Raw genomic sequence first — 22,681 nt, 5'->3', positions numbered from 1 at the left:
CCCTCCCTCTTTCTGTCCCTCCTTCTCCCCACCCTTTCTCCCTGTCCTTCAACAAACACTCATCACCCTTCACATGTACCAGGCACTGTGGTAAGTACTGAGCACCGAAAGGTGAATTAGCGAGTTCCTACTACTCTTCATAAGGACATGCTGTTCTTCTGCACCAAGTTTCAAATTCCGCTTGGTTGAGTTTTTCTATAGTTTTATTGTTTTATTCTGAATTCATGCTGTCCCAGATATCAAGGGTCCCTACGCTGATTCAGAGAACTATGGGCTGGTCCCTGGACCCCTGTTTATTTAGGCTCTGTCCCAAGTGCTTTGCACTGACCAAGTCTTCCAAGAACTGAAGAAACATGGGCACCTGCTGGAATCCCCTCTCTTCCCTGGAGGAGAACTCACAATGGCCTTGTCAAAGGCCGTCATTGCTGCCACCTGGAATGCTCCCAGGTACAATGGCCTCACCTCCGCTACCCAGGCTCCCACATATACCTCCCTCTCCAGTCCGGTCACTTGTGCTCAGACAGATTGGGCGTGGCACTTTGAGGGTACATTTTAGGTTGAATGAATGGACAAGTCACCAGGTGGAAACAGAAGCTCAGAGAGGTAGCAAGTCTGCCCCTTCATGACTTCTAAAAGGTAACATGCAGAGCTGAAAATAGTTGCCTTGATTTGGGAGAATCAGGGAGTATTAGTACAATTTTCCTTTCTATGGTTTCTAAGTTTAAGTGTATTTTTTCCAAAAGAAAACAAATGCAGAGAAAAGATAACAAGAAAGGTCCCTCTGGCACAGTAGGTGGGAGGGTAAAGGTTTCTCAATACCTGGAGGCAAGTGGCTTCTCTAAAAGGTGGGTTCCTGGTCATCCAAGAGGGGGTCAGTTCCCATGGGGAGGCCTTCGGAGGAAGCCTGAGTCTGAGAGTGAAAGGCCCAGGATCAAGGCTGTTCCAGGATGCACCTGCTAAATCCTAGTGCTTTCTCAGCAATTCTTTGAAGTCTTAGTAGCATGCTGCATGGCAAAGGCTATTTGAGAGGTGCTGTAAGTGAAACCTGGAAAGGACATGCTTAACAGGGAGCAGCCTGCAAGCCCCAACCTGCACAGCTTGAGTAGTGAGTCTGCATCCAGGGGACCCACTGGCCCAGCCCTCTCTGTGCATCTGATGCTTCCTGATGTCCTGGGCAACTTGGGCCAAACTCTAGGTGTAACTCACTGGGCAGGCAGTGAGCTCTCCTGCAGAGTGGCAGGGTCCCCACCCCTCTCTGGGGCAGAGAGCATGAACCTGATTATTCTCAGGGCTGAACAGGGGGACATTACTAAGCTTGAAGTACGCTTAATACTCTTTAGATTTTGCCCCTTTCCTCTGAGCCCAGCCTGCCCTTGGCCTTTCCAGCTCTGCCCCAGGAGCCACCCTGCTCCCCACAGAGATCAAAGACTTTCCAGCCTCCAGGACCCTTCCAGGTGCACCCCGCCTCCCTCTTCCTGCACAGACTCCCCTATCAGCCTCTGTCCTGTCTTCTTCTCCCAGAACCCACCGTCTGTGCCTATTTCCTTCTGCCCTAGACGTCCATGGCTCTTCTCCCTTCCCCCCCAGCACAGTGGCTCTGACCCCTATCAGGGATTCCCTTATTTATCCTGCAGCCCTTGCAGCATGTGGAGCAGGGCCTGACCATCCTCCAGGGCCCGTGCCTGCTGTTTCTCTGTAGGGAAGGCCTCCTTCTCCCTCTAGTTAACCACTGCACACTCGCTCAAGGGTCACTTCCTCCCACAAGCTCCCTCCACCCCTAGGCCAAGCCAGGCTGGGCTGCTGGGTGTCCCTGAGGACCCCTGCAGTCTCCTCCCAGCACCAAACCCCTTACACATTTATCATGCAGTGTTTGATTGATCTCTCTCTCTCCTTTCCCTAGAGTAAGCTTCAAAAAGGCAGGGATCCACATCCTTGCCAACATTTGTTCTATTTGTTCCTTTTGATGACAGCCATTCTGAAAGGTATGAGGTGACATATCACCATGGTTTTGATTTGCATTTCCTGGATTAGTGACCAGCATCTTTTTATGTCCCTTGGCCGTAGGCATTTCCTCTTTGGAAAAATGTATATTCAGTTCTTCTACCCATTTTTAAATCGGTTTATTTTTTTTTAAGTTATATTAGCTCTTTATATATGTTGGATATTAACTCCTGTCAGTCATATAATTTGCAAATATTTTTCTCATTCAGTAGGTTGTCTTTTCATTTGTCAATTGTTGTCTTTGTTGTGCAAAAGCATTTAAGTTTTATTACTAAGGTCCTATTTGTTTATTTTTGCTTTTATTTCCTTTGCTTTAGGAGACAGATCCAAAAAATATTGCTACAATTTATTTCAAAGAATATTTTGGCTATGTTTTCCTCTAGGAGCTTTATGGTTTCCTATCTTACATTTAGGTCTTTAATCCATTTTGAGTTTAGTTTTGTACATGGTGTTAGAGAATGTTCTAATTTCATTCTTTTATGTGTGGCTGTCTAGTTTTCCCTGCACCACTTATTGAAAAGACTGTCTTTTCTCCATTGTATATTCTTTCCTCCTTTGTCATAGATTAATTGAACATAAGTGTGTGAGTTTCTTTCTGGGCTCTCTATTCTGTTCCATTGATTTATGTGTCTGTTTTTGTGCCAGTACCATACTGTTTTGATGACTGTAGCTTTGTAGTATAGTCTGAAGTCAGGAAGTATGATTGCTCCAGCTCTGTTCTTTCTCAAGATTGTTTTGGCTATTCAGGGTCTATTGTGTTTCCATACAAAATTTAAAATTATTTGTTCTAGTTCTGCAAAAAATGCCATTGGTATTTTAATAGGGGTTGCACTGAATCTTTAGATTGCCTTGGGTAGTATGGTCATTTTAGCAATATTAATTCTTCCAATCCATGTTGGTGAGGATGTGGAGAAAAGGGAAAGCCCACACACAGTTGGTGGGAAGGTAAATTGGTGCAGCCGCTTTGGAAAACAGTATGGAGGTTTCTCAAAATACTAAAAATAGAACTACCATCTGACACTACTCCTGGGTATAACTAAACCACTCATTTGAAAAGATACATGCACCCCAATGTTCATAGCAGCATTATTTACAATTGCCAAGATATAGAAGCAACATGAATGTCCATCAACAGAGAAAGGATAAAGAAGATGTGAGATACAGAGACACACACACACACACACACACACACACACACAATGGAATACTACTCAGCCATATAAAAGAATAAAATTTTGCCATTTGCAGCAACATGGACGGACTTGGAAGACGTGCTAAATGAAATAAGTCAGACAGAGAAAGACAAATACTGTTGATATCACTTATATGTGAAATTTTTAAAATACAACAAACTATTGAATATCACATAAAAGCAGCAGACTCACAGATATAGTTTTCAAGTGTGTGGATTTTATGCCGGGGGCACGGAGGCAGTGGGACAGTCTGCCTTCTAGAGTCAAGAGGCCCAGTTGCCCTCCATGTGGCCTGGGCATGTTCCTTCCCCACTCTGAGCCTGTAGGTGGGGTGACACCTACTGGAAAGGCTCTGTGGGATTAAATGAGGTCATGCGTGCAAAGAGCCTATGGCAGTGCTGGACACTTAGTAGGCCCTCAGCAATGCTGGCTCCCCTCCACCCTCCAAGGTCCGAGGCAGCTGTGACTGTCCTTAGTCCATCGCCCGGCAGCTCCACCACAGAGTGATGCGGACCGGGGTGCAGCGTTCCGGGCTCCGGGCTCTGAGGGTGCAGGGAGAAGGAATGGGTGGCCGGAGCTGGTCTCAGCACCGCCTCTGCAGGGCAGGGAACTGGTCTCACGATGAGCCTGGACCCAGAGGTTAGTTAGTTAGTATTAACTAACCCAGCAGAAAGATGAAAGAGCTCCAACTTAGAACAGTTCGAGCAGTGGTGACCCGAGGGGTGCCACGGTGGGGAGTTTGGGGGGAATAGTGGTTGATGGTGATCATTCTTAAGAAATGGCGATCACCTGCAGAGTGCAAAGTGTGCGAAGTGTGCGAAGCGCCTCACCGCGGTAGCTTTGGCTCCGGGTGGGAGGTGGCGCCCAGACGTGGGAATCAGGAGTCAAACCCCCGCCCCAACCTCAGGGTGGTTCAGGGCTGCGCCCTTGGCGCTGGGCAGGTCCCTTGGGGTGCCCCTCAGTCTAGGGCGGGGGCCGGGCGGCGGCCGGGGCTCCTCCCTCTTCGTCAGGGGCGCCCCTGCTCTTAACCCGCGCGCGGGGGCGCCCTGGCCACTGAGCTCCGCCGGGCAAGCGAGCGCTCAGCGCAGAGCCAGAGCTGCGCGCGTCCTGTTCCGAGGCCGTCGCCAGCCCACCAGCATGGCCCCCTCAGCGGCGTCGGGTGGCAGCAGCCTGCCTAGCGGCTTCGCGGTCTTCATCACCTTGCCGGACCTGCTCTTCATCTTCGAGTTTGTGAGTGGCTGGCGCGCCCCGCGCCCGCGCCGGGGAGGGCGGGATGGGATGGGTCGTGCCGCGCACTCTCCTGGGGGATCCGCACAGCGCGCCGACTGATCCGCAAGCAGCGAGGGTCCCTGAGCCTCGGTAGCCGGGCCCGGGGAGGAAAGACTCTCCCGCACGCCCACCCCGCAGTAATACTTTGGCCCCTTCTAGCTAACGGCCATGGGGAAACCGTCTCCAAGACTTAGGTGGAAAAAACGAACTCGCAACACGGGTCAGATATCCGAAGCCGGCCCCGGTCCACTCTTTGCGCGCCGGTTTCGATGCTGCGCTCCCGACCTGCCTCCCATGGGCCGAGCAGAGGAAGCCCTTATTGGAGAGCGACGTCCCTGTAGAGGGGCCCAGCTCTTTCCAGGGTTAGGATTTTGCTTCAAAATTTAAAAATCATCAAAAGAAACCTGAGGATTACCAAGCGAACTGTGGAGATTGGGTTGGTGTCATAGGAGGAGCCGAATCCGGATTATTTTCTCTTGAACGTCTCTGGTGAAGGTATTTGCGACAACTTTGATCTGGAACTAATAAAACACGCTGTCGTTTGCTCCGCCACAGCCATGGTGCCCAGTGTGGGGTGTGCGAGGGGAGAGGGACCTGTGAGAGCCGTCCCCGGCCTTGGCTGACTTTGAGCGGTCTGTAGACCTCTGCACCGCGGCTGGTCCCTCCTTACACTGGAGCCGCACAGCCTCGCACGGCTGCAGGAGAGCACTTCCTACTCTGGGCTCCTGTAAAGTGCTCACTGCCGGGAGGCTTCAGACCCGCCTTCAGCCTAAACTCCCCAGGGCCCCAGGGCCTCACCTAAGGGGGTGGGGGGAGCGGGTGCGGTATTTCTTCTGTGGGTGCCGTTCCACGGGCTCCGAGACTCCTTTCCCTGCGTCCCCACCGCAGAAGTGGCTGCCTGGAGAGTCAGCTGGAAAAGAAAACGTCCAAGCCTGTTTAAAAACGGGACCCCAGCTTCTTATCTCCTGACGGTCAGGGAGGGTGTGAACAACAAAGGGATCAGGTTCTGTCATCCATGGAGGGTTGGGGGAAAGGGAAGCGGGGGTTAAGTTTGCTTGATGGTACCATATCAAGGAAGTGACATCTAGGAGACACCCTGGACACCTCTACGCTGAGCCACACCATTTATAGATAGGGACACCCAGGCCCAGAGTGGAAGGGGCTTGCAGTCACTGGAACATTCCTTCCCCAAATGGCTCATCTCTGCGCTTCCAGTAGCACTTAGCCTGAAAATGAGTAACAGGTGGTTTCTTCAGAGGCTACTGTACTTACAAAGGCAGCATTTGGTGACTGTAAGTGATGATGGCTGGAGGTGAGATGGGGCAGAGAGATTTTTAAGCAACAAAACGACTTGCTCGTATCTCTTGAGTTGCCCTAATGAGTTTTTTACTCTGCCTTTGTAGCTGTTTGGGGAGCATTATAACAAGAATCATAAGGAAGTGTGTTGAGAATTCCCTGGCAGTCCGGTGGTTAGGACTCTGTGCTTCCACTGCCAGGGGCCCGGGTTCAATCCCTGGCTGGGGAACTAAGATCCCGCAAGCCACACGGCATGGTCAAATAAATAAATATTTTTTTTAAGTGTGTTAATCGGGCTTCATGCAAAAGACTCTAGCACACCCTCCTCCTCTTGCCCTGACCTGAACAGGTACATGAACATGTGTGTCACAATAATCAACAGGTGGAAACAGCCCAAATGTCCCATCAACGGGTGAATGGATAAGCAAGCTGTAATATTCCATGCAACAGAATATTATTCAGCTGTAGAAAGGAATGAAGTACTGATACATGTTGATAAACACTGAAACACTGTTCTAAGTAAAAGAAGCCAGGCACAAAAGGTTACGTAGCGTATGACTGCATTTATCTGAAACGTCCAGAATGGGTAAGTCTATAGAGACAGGACACAAATTGGTGGTTTGCCAGGGGCCGAGAGGAGAGGGAAATTGGGAGCAGCCTAATGGGTATGGGCTTTTCTTCCAGGGTGATGAAAAGGTCTTGGAGTTAGCGGTGATGGTTGCACCACATCGTGAGTGTATTAAATGCCATCGAACTGGTCCATTTTAAATGGTTAGTTTTCTGTTGTACCAACTTCAAATCAAATTTTTTCAAGTAAGAACTATTTCAAAAATGACAGAAAAGTATATATACTTTAATAGGCATCCATGTAATTAACACTCAACTTTGTCAAATCTTAGTATTTTGCCTTATTTACTCTCAGTATTAAGGAAATGGGGCTTTCAGAGGACATCTAAGCCCCCTGGGTATTTTGCTATGATCTTACCTTATCTCTCCTCCCTCCAGCCTCAGGACGACCCCTGGGCTGAATGTTTGTTCAAGATTAGACCTTTACTGCACACCTAACTACCCATGACTACACACGGTGTGGTTGTATATTTTTTCTCGCTTTCTGAAAGTACTGTCACCCCGTACACATCCTTCTGCAACATGCTTTTCGTGCACCCTTGTTCTGAGCTTTATACATGTTGACACTGTTTATTCAGTCTTCTGTTGATGGACGCTTGGGCAATTTCCAACGTGTTGCATTTTGATAGCGCAGCTGGAACCGCCAAAGAACATCCTTGTATTTGCCTCTTTACTTTTGGGAATTTCTTGTGGGAACACACAGAGATTTGACTTGCTGGGTCATAGGGAATGCACACCCTTGTTTTCCCAGATGTTAGCACACTGATGTCCAAAAGGGTTACAACGTACACAGCCAGAAGTGAAGTTTCCAGGAAGCTGATGAAGCTTAATTAAGCTCAGGACCCCCGCTTGCTCAGTACCCTTCCAAGACTCTGACTCACTCTGCGTGCTTTCGTAAAGAGGGTCCCCATATTGTATAACTTCCTGACCCCACCAGCGGCTTACGAAAGTCTCCATTGTTCCTCATCCTGCCACACTTGGTAGAGTCAGACTTTGTAATTTTCTGCTAGTCCAGAGGGTGTGAAATGCTTGATTATTTTTTAACTCTGTGGTCCAGCGAGTCGTTGATTACTCCCAGTCTGTATTCTCATGCCTGACCTCCCAATAGCCTGGGAGGTGCAGATGCCAAACTTTCAGCCTCCAGGACTGAGGGTGGAGCTCTGCCCAGCTCCCAAGACATGCCCACAGAGCAGGGAAGGCTGGTAGCTCGGGCTGGCGCAGGGCAGCTTAACTCTGGCCCTGCACCCCTACCCCTGAGCTCCTGACTTCTGAGAGTTGCAGGGTCTTCACGGGAAGGGGAAGGCAGGCCCAACCAGGTGGTGTGACCCTGCCCCCGTGAGCACCCCAGAGCCGCAGAGGCCATGCCGCTGTTGCAGGCGGTGGGGTCACAGGTGTACCCCCATTCAGGTGCAGGTGGAACGCCCAGTGTCCCCCCTCCCACAACAACTCCGCCTAGGGCTTTGCTTCTGGTCTGTTCCCGCACTGCCACCCAAGGACATTTTTCCTTTTGGAGCCAAGGCTCTGTCTCCCCATCCTCGTCTTCCCTCTAAGCCAGGGGCTTCGGGACACTTGGGACATGTTCAGAAAATGGGATGTTAACATAGGATGTTTTTTGTCTCAGCTCTGGCCAACTCTGGTCTCCCCAAGTGCCGGGAGAGACGCCTCCCTTTCGAAACTTGTGAAGGGGATACCTGAAAACAGGTTATGTAATAATCTTTAACCCAACTGCCTCTTCCCCAGCCTGCTAGAGATGGAGCCGCTGATAGAATGGCTGGACCTTGAGAGAACATTTCTTTGGAAAGAGTGTGCGCACCTCAGAGTGTGCCCTTTGGGGGGCGGGGGTGGGAGTTGGAAGCCACCCGGAATCAGCTGGCAGTGTCGATTCTTACAGTGAACTGGACATAGTAGTTACTGAAATGAGACTGCTTCTAGGACCCAAAGTGACTGGGGACTTTTTATTATTTGAGAGTGACCAGAAAAATCCTGGGACTGGGGGGGAGGGGGGGCAGGATGACAAAGCACTTTTCTGACGGGTGGTCCACGTTCTGGCTACACTGGGAAGGCAGCACGAGGACCCCTAGGAGATGAGAGATGTGGAATCACAGAAACCTAGTTTTCAAGAGGTGGGGGGAAACTGAGGCTCAGAGAGGGGAGGCAGCTCGCCTGGTACCTCCATCTCCAGTGGTACTTCTTGCAGTGACAGCAGAGCTCTCGCAGGTTCCTGCATTCACCCAAACACCCACGATGAACTTCCGTCTACGGCAGAAGGGACCCCACTGCCCACCTGGCAGCCCTGGGCAAGGCCTGGTTCCCTCTTCTCCCCCAAAGGGAGTGAAGGGACAGCTCGGAGCCACTGGGGAGCTCACAGCTGACTAGGCCTTATTGTCAAAAACACCCTGGAGGTCCTGAGTCGCTAGGTCCTGGGCCGGCCCAAGAATCTGCATTTGATAAGCACTGCACGGCCCGCATCATCCAGCTAGGTTTGGAGTGGTCGACGGGAGGCCCGTCTACCCCTCAACGTTAAATGGGCGACACGATACTGGAGGTGGCTCTCAGTGAAAGGCTTGGGCAAGAAGCCAGGTGCCCTGAGGTTCTCCTGGGCTCGGCGGAAGCACCCTCTCTGCTCCTGGGGAAACAGTCCTGCTGCCCCAGCCAGGGACCTCTCCTACAGTCACCAGAGAGTGCGGGCCGGCCCTGCTGCCAGCGCAGGACGGTGGCAGAGCCTCCCTTCCCTGGCTGTGCCCACTGACTCCTGGCCCTGTGTCTCTCCTCGTGTTGCAGGCCCCTCCCTGGAGCTGTTTAGAAGGAGGTAAGGGTACTACTGGGTTTTCTCCTTTCCTCTTCTCTAAAGGGAGGGGAAGAATTACAGGTAGAGGTTCTCAGGGGTTTGTCCTTGGAGCTGAGAAGTGACTTTTCCAGGTTTTCAAGAATGGGAGGCCTGCTTTGATCCGAAATCAGTGACTGAGCTGTTCTCTGGAAACCGCTAAGCGTGATGACGCAGCTCAGCTCCAGCATCCTCATGCGTATGTCGTCACAACCAAGCTGCCTTGAAAAAGATTGCTTTTACGCTTTCCATAGGTCACCCGCAACTCGACGCAGACGGGCCCCACTGTCTGTCCGAGTGCTTTCAGAAGAGAGTAGGCGGGTTCCAGATGCCCCTGCAAGGCACAGCTCACACTCAAGTCAGGCCAGGACAAAGGGTGGCTGTTGTACCCACTCCCTCCATGCTGGCTGCCAGGGCGCGTTGGGGACGTGTGCTGTGCTACCAGCCAAGGCTGGTTCTGCAGAGCCTTAGGAATAGCTTGTGTTTTTTGTTTGTTTGTTTGTTTTTAATTGAAGGATAGTTGATTTACGTTGGGCCAATCTCTGCTGTACAGCAGAGTGACTCAGTTATACACATACAGACATTCTTTTTTAAAATATTCTTTTCCACTATGGTTCATCCCAGGAGACTGGGTATAGCTTCCTGTGCTATACGGTAGGACCTCGTGGTCTATCCATTCTAAATGTAATGGTTTGCATCTACCAACCCCAAGTTCCCAGTCCATCCCTCTCCCTTCCTCCCCCTTGGCAACCACAGGTCTATTCTTTATGTCTATAAGTCTTTTTCTGCTTTGTAGATAGGTTCATTTGTGCCCTATTTTAGGTTCCACATGTAAGTGACATCATATGGTATTTGTCTTTCTCTTTCTGACTTACTTCACTTAGTATGACAATCTCTAGTTGCATCCATGTTGCTGCAAATGGCATTCTTTCGCTCTTTTTAATGGCTGTGTAGTATTCTATTGTATATATGTACCACATCTTCTTTACCCAAGGAATAGCTTGGCTTTGCTCTGGACTCAGGACACTTTATCTGAGGGAAGGGCTGGGCATGGGAACTGGGCCACCTGGGGCCTGCCTCCAGGCAGGATGGGGCCAGCCAGTCTGGACCTGGATGGGGGCTGGGGACTGACTCCCCCTGGATTCCGTGCTGAGCCCTGGCTTCCACCCCTGATACAAGCCCAGCTGCGCTTCTTCTTGGCTCTCAAGTATAGGTCCCTGGACTTGGTGCTTTGGACCAGAGGCCACCAGGGTCAGGCACTGATGAGAGGCCCCAGCAGGTGCTCTCTCCGGATGCGCATGAATGTGAGGACAGCAGGTGAATGACAGCCCTGGTCCCTGAAGCACTGATGCCTTGGGTAGGTGTGGGCCAACTCCTCACGGGTTCCAGATTATTCCTCAGAGCACGCAGCAGGGCCCTGGTACTCTCTGCATTGTGAGGCTCTGACCTGTCTTCTGCATTCTGGTGGGAAGCCGTGGTTCCTGGTAGCTTCTGGATGGGTAGCTTCTAGTGGCATAACTACTTCCTAGGGTAACGTAGTGGCCTTGATTCTCTGTCCCTCCCACCATGTGAAAAATATTCTGTTCATGCTGGGGCAAAACAACCCTTGTGTTGAATCATTTTAATACACCAAGGTCCTAGGACCTGGAACATACATGTAGGAACTAAAAGAAAAGCCTTGGCACCAGCCATCACACATTGATGTGCATGTGCAGTGAGAAAAAGGGCCACACGGCCAGTCTCAGCTGACCTGAAATTCCACACTGGAGCCTTGGTTCCTATTAGAATACAGTCAGGCTGGGAGGGGAGGGGGCAGAAAGAGAGGGACAGGGGGAAGGGGGAGACGTACCCCCACATGCTAATGACCAGTGCTATGGAGAGAGGCGGGGTGGGTACTCACCTGAGGGAAGAGGGACTCAGGCCTGGACGGGGGGCCACTTCCCAGTCCACACTCACCCTGTTAATATCAACTACAGACGTGAACCCACACCCTGTCTTTTTGAATCCCAGACCTCTATCCTCCTCTTCACAAACAGACTCAAGGTCCCCTGAGTCCTGGTCTCACCCTCAGATTAAAGGGACATTATCTAAGTCTATATTGGGATGGTCATGTAATGATGGTTCCCCAGAAGGAAGGAGCCTGCTGACAATGGGACCAGGAGGGCAGAGCACCTGGCATAGGTAAACTGAGTCACGAAGCCTCAGCGGCATTCCTGGCGTTCACCATGGGAATAGACTCAGAGGTCAGACTCCTCAGTTGGCAGAGGGGGAGAGGGTCCCCACAGAGAGAATCTCTGACCTGCCCCAGACACCTCCATGCAGTCCAAGGAGAGGACGCTGTGCAAATTTCTGGGCTCCTTCCCTCTCCTTGGCAGAGGTGTTCAGCTGGTCACCCTCCCTGGGGCCCTGACACTCACCAGGACCTGCCTCTGCCCTTGGTGGCCCCAGAGCTGCTTGAGTGGGACTCGGCAGCAAGACTGGAGGAGAGAGGCCAGGACGGGCGAGATGGGCTCCATTTACTGGTGTGTCTTTGAATAAAGTCTGTCTCCCTGGACATACCTGCCCCCAGTGCTGCCATTTCCTCTCAGTATCTGTTAAATGCATAAGTGAATGAATGAATGAATGGGTGGCTGAGTAAGTGAGCAGGTGAAGGAAGGCTTTCCTTACTTGCTGGGAGCCCAGTTCCTCCATACAAGGGTGGTGGGGCTCATATGAGAACTAGCGTTTGCTTCCTGCTGTCTCTGCTTTTCAGAACAGGAAGAGCCCCCAGCCTCCCCCTCAGACCCCTTTTTGTGGGTCTTGGGGAAGATTTCAGTGCTCCGACCTCCCTCTCTCTATACTCTCCTGCTGCCTGTTGCCTAAGTCCTCTTGACCTGGTGCCTATTCCCTTCCCTGCAGTAGCTCAGCCTCCAGACACACACGCACAAGAAAACACCCTCTGCTCTAAGTCACGGAACGACTGCTTGTTTTAGTCAACCAAGGCTCAGAGCTGGGACTGCTGCTTCTCCTGGAACACCGTTACTCTACTGGCCAAGTCACCTGCATAGGCCCTCCCAGCATTGCAGTGACCCCTGACTGCCAAAAGAGTTCAGTGGATAGAGACACTTCCAGAAACACAAACTGGAGTCGCTCTTCCTGGTGGCCTTGGGAGAGCACCTAAGGGCTCGGAGCTCTCGGCAGCCGGGACAAGTCTCATCGGTGTGTCCATCTCTCTTCTCCCTCCTGGGGAGGTGGTTTTTGCCCACCTGACCGAAGTAGCAGGACTGCTCAGGGCTGGGTGCGCCACCTGTGTTCTGTGGCCAGTTCCCTTCTCAAGAGTTCAGGGCACAAGCTCCTGTTCACGTGCATGTGACCTTCAAGACCACACCGTGCCCTCGGAGCTTGGGAATTCTGACACTGGGCCCCGAGGGACTTACTACCGGGTATGTGTGTGAACAGCCCCACGTGGACGTCCTCCTTGGGTCACGTCTTGCCTTGTTATGGGAAGACTGCCTGCTTGTGGTGACCCTGACAGAGTAAAATGAGCCCCAGAAAAATATTCAGAGAATTTGAGCGATTCTTCTGCCTTGAACTCCATGATCCAAGTCCTGCCACAAAAACACTGGACAATTGTGGACCCAGAGCTCTCAGCCCTGCACAAGCAATGGAGACACCCTACCAATCTCAAGAATGTGCCGGAGGAGTCCTTTTCCCACTTCTGTAACCGGAGCTCATTGTTGGAAGGAAGGCTTTCGCATATTTTTATGTCCTTTGTGTTCCCTTTGGCAGAGGCAGACACATTTTCCTCAGCTTTTGATTTCTGGGAGATTTTAGGTTTTTCTCTTTTTGATGCTTCTGAAGTTATTTTAAAATTCTGGGTCCCCACAAGGTCTGGGGGCGGGATAATTGTGCAAGTTGAGATCTTGACCTACTGGGGTTTTCACGTGGTTACAGGAGAGGCTTCGCCCCATCGTACGACAGTTATGACAACAAGTACTTAGAGCACTCGCCGTGTGCCAGGCACCTGTAGATATAAACTCATTTCACCCCGGTCCCATTGGGTGGGCACTACTGCTATCACTATTTTTCAGATAGGGACCAGAGAGGAAGTAACCTGCCCAGAGACAGCCAGTGACCCAGCAAAATGTGGCAGAGCTGATTCAGATTCAGTAATTCTGAAGTCTATACCCTTAACCACCCTGGCCTGCCTCCTCTGCATTAATTCAGAAAAGAAAAGAAAGAACCTACTCTTGAGTTCACGTGAGACCTTCCCCAAGACCATCTCCTGAGGCAATTGTTTTCACAAAAATCATGTGATGGGGTAGGCCGCAGATTAAAACTTTTTTAAGTCTTTGGAAACTTTTTGTCTGGATTTGTACGATATCCTTGGTTCTTACAGAACTTCACCTCTGCTCAGCCTCCACAGGCACACTGAATGAAAGATGGGCGGTTTCCAGGCCTGAAACACCAGGGTGGGTAGAGGCCTCAGATCCCCAGCTCCACCCCATTCATGGATACTGAGGCTGTGTCCCCGTGTCTAGAGGACACCCAAGGACGAGCGACTCTCACGTTCAGAGCAAGACAGGGATGGAGGCTTAAGGAGAGGAAAGGAAACTTTGGATCAGAGCCAGTGAGGAACTGGAGAGGCCTCTTGGCCGGCATTGCTGGACGTTGGAGACAGGAACCATTTCTCCTTGTTTGACAGGAGTTACCAAAACTCCATCCATGGACCGCTTGTGTTATGGAAACATACTCCAAAGCCTTTGGCAAAGAGCCTGGGATGTTTGCTTCTTGTCCTATCACTCTGCTTCTCTCCTTGGCATGAGACCTGGGCACTGGGGTTTTCGAGGTGACCCAGGCGATTCCAGTGCAGAGTGAGGGCTGAGGACCACTGAGCCCTAGTCCAGGCCCCACCCCCGTTTTCTAGCGTGGGGATCTGGGACCCAGAGAGCGAGCTCAAGTCTGGTGACTCTCGGGCCACTCAGCTAAGAGATGTTATGCAAGACGGTGACCTGGGCGCAGGTGAGGGTGGTGGGAATCTGGCCTGTTGACGGAGATGAACGGAAACTGGGGCCATGCCTCCACCTGTGTAACTGATGTGTCAAAACGATTGCCTCTCAGCGTGCTTCCTGAGAGCTGGGAGCCCCTCCGGGCTCTCTTTAGGAAGGGAAGTGCTTGAACCCTCACCTACCCCTTTGCTCTGGACAAATATTTGGCCAGCAGGGCTCTGAGGCCAGGGTGCAGTGGACGCTCCCTGCCTGGGATGCCTTATCTCCTAGGTGTGGGTACTGTACTTGCTCTGTTTGCTCTCTGCAAACTTTGTAGGTGGAGTGAGGCAGGCACTGGCTTTGCCCCGTGATTCATGCTGAATCTCGGCTTTCCACTGAGCAGGGCCTGGCACGCCTTTGAGGTGGCCCAACGATCAGTCCTGTGTGAAGGTCACCCTTCCTCAAGCCGCACTCCCTGCCCCTCCTTGTTCCCCAACCTCGTGCCAACTCACGGCCTTCCCAAGCCCTCACTGCTGCTGCAGCATCCTTTGGGCTTGGCATGTACCCTTTCCTCCCCTGGAAAGCCTCGTCCTGACCTTCTGGCCTAAGTCCACCTCTCCCTTCAAGACTCAGTTGGGGCCGTGTCCCAGTCGGGACTGCCTTGCCCAATCGTCCTGTGCTGTCTCTGGCTGACTCTACGTCTGTCTGCACTGGGCTGCCGGCATCCTGAGTGAGCAGACTTCCCTCTGCTGTTGGGGGGTGAGGGGGCACAGGGCCAGAAGCTTCACACTCACGCGGTTCGCACCAGCCGGCAACGTGCGGAGTGAGCTGCCAGGTGCCATTTACAGTGGAGGAAGCCGGGGCCCGACAGGTGGAACCACATGCTACAGCATCCTCCAGCCAGGGCCCGACAGGTGGAACCACAGGCTACAGCATCCTCCAGCAGATGCGGCGGAGAGGCCCTCTCACGCCGTGTGCCAGCAGCCCTCTGCTCCCAAGATGGGCAAGCCAGTTCCACCCTCTTCTCCATGCCACACTCCGTGCCTTCTAAAGCCAAGTCTGTCTCGGCCATCGGCACGATCACATCCTTTTGTTAAGCGTCCCTTATGAAATAGTCCCGGCAATGTGTTTGATCTTAAAGGCAACTATGGGTGAGTCTACACACCTCTTACTCTACAGCAGTCTGAGGATTTTTATTTAATCGATTTTGCTCCACTTATTGTAAGTTGGGAAGTGTGTCCCACTGCCTCTCAGTCATCAGTAGAGGAATTTTCTGATCAGAGATGCCCACATATGATTCATCAGACCCAACTTGGTTTTGATAACTCCAGATTCTTCACTGCACTGATTTTCCTACCCAAATGTGATGGTCGCCTGAAGCTTCTCAGCTAAGAGGCTCAGAGAACACCTGGGGAAGTGCTATCTCTTACCCAGCAAGTGGGCAGCAGGTGCAGGGAGACAAGGTCAGGGTACCACATGCATTTACACCCCAGGGAATGCAGGGCTAGGAGGGCAGCCCGTCCTCAGCCCCCAGACCCTCAGGAGGATGGCGCTAAGCTCTGCAGTACCTTGGACCCTGTGACTATCTCCACCCGTGTCCCAGCCCAGTCCTTCTCTGGGTGGGGTCGGTGGAGGAGGCTGAGGTGACTTCACTGGGATGGAGAGGGACAAGGAGAATGGAAGACAAGTACAGGAAATCCCAGCTTGGGTTGTACCTTGTCCACAGGGGGAGCCGGACTATACCATTGAGATTATGAACCCCAAGTCTGTTCTTATGCTTCTCTTGAAAACATGGGGCTCCCTGACCCTGAGGATACCAAGTGGGATGTCTTCTGGATAATGACAGGGGGAGGAATGCTTCTCCCACCTCTGAGGAGACCAGGCTGACCTGGGCCCTCCCCACTCCAACCCCATCTCCAAAAGTCAGAGAACTTCTGGGACTTGGGGATTTAAAGGTCAAGTTTTTTTCTTAAATGCTAATGATATAGTATGGCTAATTTGTTTTGCCAAGTAAAGACCAAAAGAATCAGCTGGCCACTACCATTTTATAAAAGAAAGAATATTTGGGGGAGTTTCCTGGTGGTGCAGTGGTTAGGACTCAGTGCTCTCACTGACATGGCCCCGGGTTCAAGCCTTGGGCCACAAGCCGTGCAGCGTGGCCAAAACAAAACAAAAAGGATATTTGTCTATAAAAAATACTAGGAAGGATATAATCTCAGAGTTTGCCCTTCTACTAAAAAACACTGGATGGCCTAAGTCCTTTCTAGGGATAACACATTTTTTTTTGGGGGGGGGGGATAACAAATGTTTAATTCAAAGGTGCCTCTGTCTCCCCATCTCACAAATGGGTCAGTACCACACTCCCAGGGATGTTGTGAGGATTGACTGAGTTACCATTTATAGCGTGCCCCCGGTTCCCCAGCGTGACCTCTGGGTCTGGTCCTGCCTGGGTGTGGGCTCTCCCGGTCTGACCCTCACCCCTCCTCTCCCTCCCTCTGCAGGTCTTTGGGGGGCTGGTGTGGATCCTGATTGCCTCGTCCCATGTGCCCATCCCACTGATCCAGGGCTGGGTCATGTTCACGTCTGTGTCTTGCTTCATAGCCACCACTCTACTGCTCTTCCTGTACCTAATTGGTGCCCACGGCAGCAGAACTTCCTGGATCACCCTGGTGAGTCCCGGTCCTGCGATGTTTGAGGTGGGGGTGGGGTGGGGGTGGGGTGCGGCATCGGAGCGTCGCCCCTGGCAGGTTGGCTTGGCCGGTGCTGGGTGAGGTGCCCCGTACACGTCTCCCACCCATGCGCCAAGGCTGAGCCGGGCAGGCCCTCAGATCCGAGCTGCCCATAGCAGCCCAGGGCTCCCCGCCGCAGGAGGTCGGGCAGAGGTGAAAGGCAGAAGCGGACTGTCACTGTCACCGCCTGATCCTCTGCGGGCCTGCTCTGCTTTCTCCCGGGTGAACGCCCTTTTCATGCAAACCGGCAGCCCAACAACCCTCCCTGTACCTCCTGCACCTGCCAGGGGCCAGCTGGCATCACCCACCACCCAGAAGGGCTGGCTTCCATTTCGGGGGAGGGGACAGGGTGCTGGGGGCTGGTCCTGGCTGCCCAGCGTGAGGCCACGCTCACTGCCCGGCTCTCAGTCACCACCTTCTAGAGCAGGGTCACCAGAGAGGGACTTGGCCCAGGAAGAGGGAAGGCCTATGATCGCTCTTGCACATGAATTCTGCTTTGAGGCCCATGAAGGGGGTAAACTTACACGTGGGCCACCTGCCCTTACCTCCCCTGGAAGGGGGTGGGGCTGTTAGCCAGGCCTCTTAGTCTCAAAGGGCCTCCAACCTAGACCTTAGAAACCACCTCCAAATCGTAACTACTCAAAAACCTGTTCTAGCGCTTTTCTGCTTTTAAAACATACCTGGAGCCCCAATCCCTGGCTCCCCCCAAGAAAAAGCTAACAACACCACAACAGTGAAAACGGCCTGAGCCTCTCACTCTGTATTGGCCACCAAGGCCACACCCGAACTGGGGACTGTGACTGCAGCTGACACTTCTCAGGTCCAGAACCAATTTCTACCAATCCCAAAGGGCCACCTCCCCACCCCTTACTAGATCCCACCTCAAGGGAGAGCAGTATCCTTCCTCCATCAAAGTCCTTACTCTGGCCCCAAACCAGTGAGATAACTCAGCTCGGCCGCTCTGGTTAATCAATGTCTCTGAGGAGGGGGGCTGGGTTGGGGGGTGTCAAAGGAGTAGCAGATGATGACGGGGGACCTGGTCCTGGGGTGGGTCCCCCATCATCTGAGGGGTGGACAGGACCTGCTGGGACCACAGCTGCCCCACGTCTCCATATCTGGGTGCCCCACCTGTCTAGTGGCCTTTTCTCACCCTGCAGGATGCAGCCTACCACTGTATCGCCTCCCTGTTTTACTTTGGTGCCTCTGTCCTGGAAGCTTTGGCCGCCATCGAGCTGCAAGTGGGCTTCACCTACAAACATTACCATGAAAACATCGCTGCTGTGGTGAGTCCCCAGTCAATTTGCCCTGTTCACAGCTCCCACTGAAAAGGTTCTGAGTGGAAGGCTGCCCGGGCCCTCCCGCATTTTTTTAGTTCACTAAATTTTGAATAAAATAAACCTTCTCCTCATTTCTGAAGAAACAAAGCTTCAGAAAAGGGAAATGATGTGCCCCAGACTCCCTCAGCCATCAGCCAGTGCTGCACTGCCCAGGCCTGCACTGCCCAGGGGTCCAAGCCTGGTTGGGCTTTGAGGCGGATGCGGGAGGAGACATGACCGTGGGGCCTGGCACTGTCTTGGGCCCTTGTGAACAATCTTGCTTACCCCTCACGACACTGCTAGGAGGGAGGTGCCGTTATACCCATTTCACAGATGGAGAACTAGGGCCTTAAGAGCGTGCACAACCTGCCCCAGGGTCACCCAAGGTCAGATGTGATGAAACACCACGAGACGTCCGCCCCAGGTGCCAAATCTGTGCCACCCCCGCCTCTCTTTGGGAAGGGTAGAGCAGAGGCTGAGAGAAAACCCACAGGGTGGGCGCAGTTGGGCTTTGGGAAGGGGGTTAGTGAGCGTGTCCTTCCTGTCCCCAGAGGGAGGGGTCTGGGGGAAAGCTCCTCAAAGCCTGTCTGCTGGTCCCCAGGGGCCCACCCCCTTCCCTGGGGAAGCCACACACTCCCCTCAGCTCCCAGCCGCTCTCCAGTTCCGTTAGCATGGCCACCTCCTGGTTCCTGGCATCCCCTCAAATGTCCCACCGTGTGGGCCCCTCCCCCGTGTGGGCTCATCTCCCAAGGTGGCTGGTTCCTAACCAGGAGCACAGCCAGGCAGCACCTTGGGTGTTCTTCCCTCTCTTGGGAGACTGGTCATCTGCCTCCTCCGTCACCTTCAAATGACTATTTCATCGCCCCCTCACAAGAGAACCCCCACACACCTCCCCCATCCCAAGCCCAGAAGTCTTGTCTCTGAACAGACATCAGCCAGGCATTTGACAATCGTTTCTGTAAAATTACTGCAGAAGAGGGCAGTGAAATGGAGATGGAATGTGGGTAGTGGGCCAGCCCTTGACTGAGCAACGCAGGAGCGGGGAGTGAATGACCTGCCCACTGGGCAGATATCTAGTTGGGAACCACTGGGCTCTACCAGGCTCTACCCTATTCTGACTTCTCCCTTTTACTTTCCATCAAAATGCAGCATAAACAGGCATCCAGGGAGGTGACCTGGAAGCACGGGTACAACCTGATGCATTCCCATAATGCACCCATGACTCATAGTTCACAAGCCCTCCGTGTAGCAAAGCATCCAGGTTAAGAAACAACATGACAAGCAGCCCCTTCTTGTCCCGCTGCGGTCACTGGGCCCCTGGACTGAGGATAAGCGCTGGCCTGGTTTCCAGCTCAGGTTCCACTTCCCCTGCTTTGCATTCTCATGAGCGTGACGCGCCTTCTCCCGTGTCTGGCTTCTCTCTCTTCGCCTCCCGTTCGTGAGGCTCCTCCACACTGCTGGGTGGGGATGCAGAGGTTCGTCCTCTGTGCTGTTTAGTGCTCCACTGAGGACCGTACCAACATCTATTTATCCCTGCCACGACGGATCACATCCCCACGTCTCTGGGAGCTGAGCTGGAGAACCATGAGGAGGCCCAGGCAAAGTCAGCAGGGCTGGAACCAGGAATCCACACGTTGCCAGCGGACGGAAACGCTGGGCTGGAGCCCCCCGGGGGAAATATGAACCCAGTTCAATGGAAACTCACACCTTTCTGTTCAAAACATCAGTTTGTGTCCGTGCACATGGGAGACGGGATCATGACGACACGCTCAGGATTTAACCCCAGACCCTGCCCAACACCCACATGCCCCTCCCATGGTCTCAGGGTGGGGCGGGGCTGCGGCAGTCCGGGGATGTGACCTCCCGCACACCCCTGGCCTTTGGGAGCATCTGGCCTCCTCTCATCCCTCTGAGGCTCCTCACTTGCCTCAAAAGCTGAGCTTCTCCCTCTTTCCTCGGCTGGCAGCAGAGAATCTGCACCAGAGGGATCCCTGGGATTGGTGAGAGTTGCCTGAGAGTAGCTGGAAATTTCTGGAGAAATCTAGAGGTTTCTGGATCTTAACTGTGGTGGGCAATAATGGCAGCTGTTCAGGGAGAGGGGTTTTTAAGGGCCTAAGTTCATGTCCATTCATGGCCCTGGCTCTCCATGTTCCATTTGCCATTTCTTGACCCCCCTTTAAAGTAAGTGTTTCCTGTTCCTGTGGGGACTTCTGAGGTGCTCCTGCCAAGGGTCTCCGTTGGGCTCGGAGTCCCCGACACAATACACTGCTCCCTCCTGATGCACAGGGGGGTCTTCGAGGGGCTTCTCACTCGTGTGTGACTGCTCCCTTCAGACAGGGTATTTGATTCCCAGATACATTTTCTTACCTTGGTTATTAAATAACTCAGGTTACTTACCGCCTCCGGCAGTGAGGGTGAGGGTTCGCCCAGGTGTGGAGGCAGCGGAAGAGCAGGCACAGTTACGGCTGATTTTAGGGGAATTTTCAACAGTCACGGGAGTGTAGCCGCCCTGATGTTATGCCTGGGTTAGAAACTCCTGACCCTATTCCCAAGGTCACAAGCCAGGTGCAGGTATTTGCTTGGGAGCAGGCAGCCCTCAGGGCTGGCCACCCAGAGCAGGGTGATAGGACAGATGGTGCCCAGGTGCACAACAGCAGGTCAGAGCCTTGACAGGGCACAAAGTGACCTTTTGCCACATTCCCCAGCCTCTGCTCCCAGTAGTAGCTTTCTCAGGAAGCTCCCTCCTTTTGCCAAAAGCTCAAAATCCCTCCTCTCCATCCCCGTCCCTCACTTCCTGTGGCCTGGCTCCCTGGCCCATGCTTGTGCAATTCAGAATCTTAGAATAAAATTCTGGTCGGGGTCTGAACACGTCCAGGCGGCAAATCCATGTGTTCAGGCTCTCTTAGCCGAGGCCGCTGGGATCACAGCTGGTGGACTCTGGGGATCACAGCTGGTGGACTCTGGTCTTATCGGTGTGCAGGCAGGAAGTTTTCCATGAAGAGCCCTTCAATCATCACTTGAAGGGTCTCTGAGGACCCTCGTTTCCAGTTGGATGGTACCAATATGATGATGTGTGACGGCAAATAGTTGACCTTGCACACCAAGTTCAGTATATCATTAGGTCACCTGGAGTCTGTGCTGAGGGCGTTCTGGGTCGCACCTAGGCTCTGCAGGAAGGCATATCTGCGTGTGTGATGGGAAGCAGTGGCAGTCCACAGACGTAAGGGCTGTCGATCGCAAGCCATGCACGTGGCGACCCCAGTGTGCACAGCCCATGCCTTTCCCTCTCCCCATGCACGGCCATTAATTGTCACTTATCTTGCTTTCAGGTGTTTTCATTCGTAGTCACTCTGCTGTACGTGGTCCATGCAGTGTTTTCTTTAATCAGATGGAAGTCTTCCTAAAGCAGCAGCAGAACTTTAGCTGAAAACCAAGAGGGTTATTAACTGACCAGCCCGCCTTCCAGCATAACACTTTAGAATGCAGAAATGTTCCTGATAGTGGGTAAAGAAAGAGGTTTACTCTCCCATATACCTTCATGTCAGAGTACTGAGCTGTCTTTCCAAGATCGTTTCCTATTTGAAAGGGGGCAGTGGGAGTGGGAAGTGAGGAACGTGATCTGAGAGACCACAAAACTGGACTGCTGACTCCTGGACCGGATCGTGAGAACCGTCTACTGGAATTTTCCTCCGGCTCTTTTGAGTGTCCATCTTGCAGCAAGTTTCTCTGTCTTCAAGAATATTCTACCTGTCATGGGGAATAAAAATCACCCAACAAATACTTGCAGATGTCCACAGTGGGATGTGATAAACCTTTGAAATACTTTATAAAGTACCTTTATGTTCAATACTTTCATGTGGGTGTTTTTCAGTTTTTGTTTTTTTTTCATTCTCTAGCATAGAGAACACAATCATGTCAGCTTTCTGAGGAATCCTTGGTTTAGACCAAATCTCTGGAGGCAGCATCAAAGGGCAGTTCAGGTGACCGTGTGCCCAGCCACTGCATCTCAGAGAGACCACCGTGGGTATCCCATCCTCCCCAGGAACCAGGGAGGTCAGAGGGCTTCGCCATCTCTGGAAACTAACCAAGTACCAGCCTGGGTGACCCCTTCTTTTTCCTACAAAACAGAGGGGTGGGTCCGTGCTAAATTAGAAAATCCTTAAGCCAAAAGAAAACAGGGGCAGAAGTTTCTTCTCACTCTCTATGAAGTTGATCAGAAATGTTCTGGGCAGTATCTTCCATGTTCTATTCCCATTAGGAACGTGGATAAGAAACTGTTTTTAGAATTTCCTTGGACCACACTGTTGGAGAGAAAGGGGACCGGGCCACAGTGTGAAAGGAAGTAGTATGACAAGTGGCAGTGCTACCTTTCAGGTATGAGATGTCTGGGTCGGGAGGAGAAAGGATGATTAGGAAGGAGGGCACTCAGCAAGGAATCCTGAAAACTCCGCTCCCGTTA

The 22,681-nt window shown here is 52.4% G+C and overlaps 1 protein-coding gene across 1 annotated transcript; it reads left to right on the top strand.

Annotated features, from left to right (window-relative positions):
• Positions 1-4,265: 4,265 nt before the first annotated feature.
• Positions 4,266-22,229, top strand: MAL (mal, T cell differentiation protein). Its single transcript, XM_060027350.1, has 4 exons — positions 4,266-4,424; positions 16,679-16,846; positions 18,064-18,189; positions 21,552-22,229. Exons 1-4 carry the CDS (start codon positions 4,332-4,334, stop codon positions 21,624-21,626), a joined length of 462 nt encoding a protein of 153 aa, XP_059883333.1. The 5' UTR covers positions 4,266-4,331; the 3' UTR covers positions 21,627-22,229.
• Positions 22,230-22,681: the final 452 nt, after the last annotated feature.

The sequence above is a fragment of the Delphinus delphis genome, chromosome 12 (assembly GCF_949987515.2).
Source record: "Delphinus delphis chromosome 12, mDelDel1.2, whole genome shotgun sequence".
NCBI lineage: Eukaryota > Metazoa > Chordata > Mammalia > Artiodactyla > Delphinidae > Delphinus > Delphinus delphis.
This window is presented reverse-complemented; position numbering and strand designations above follow the sequence as displayed.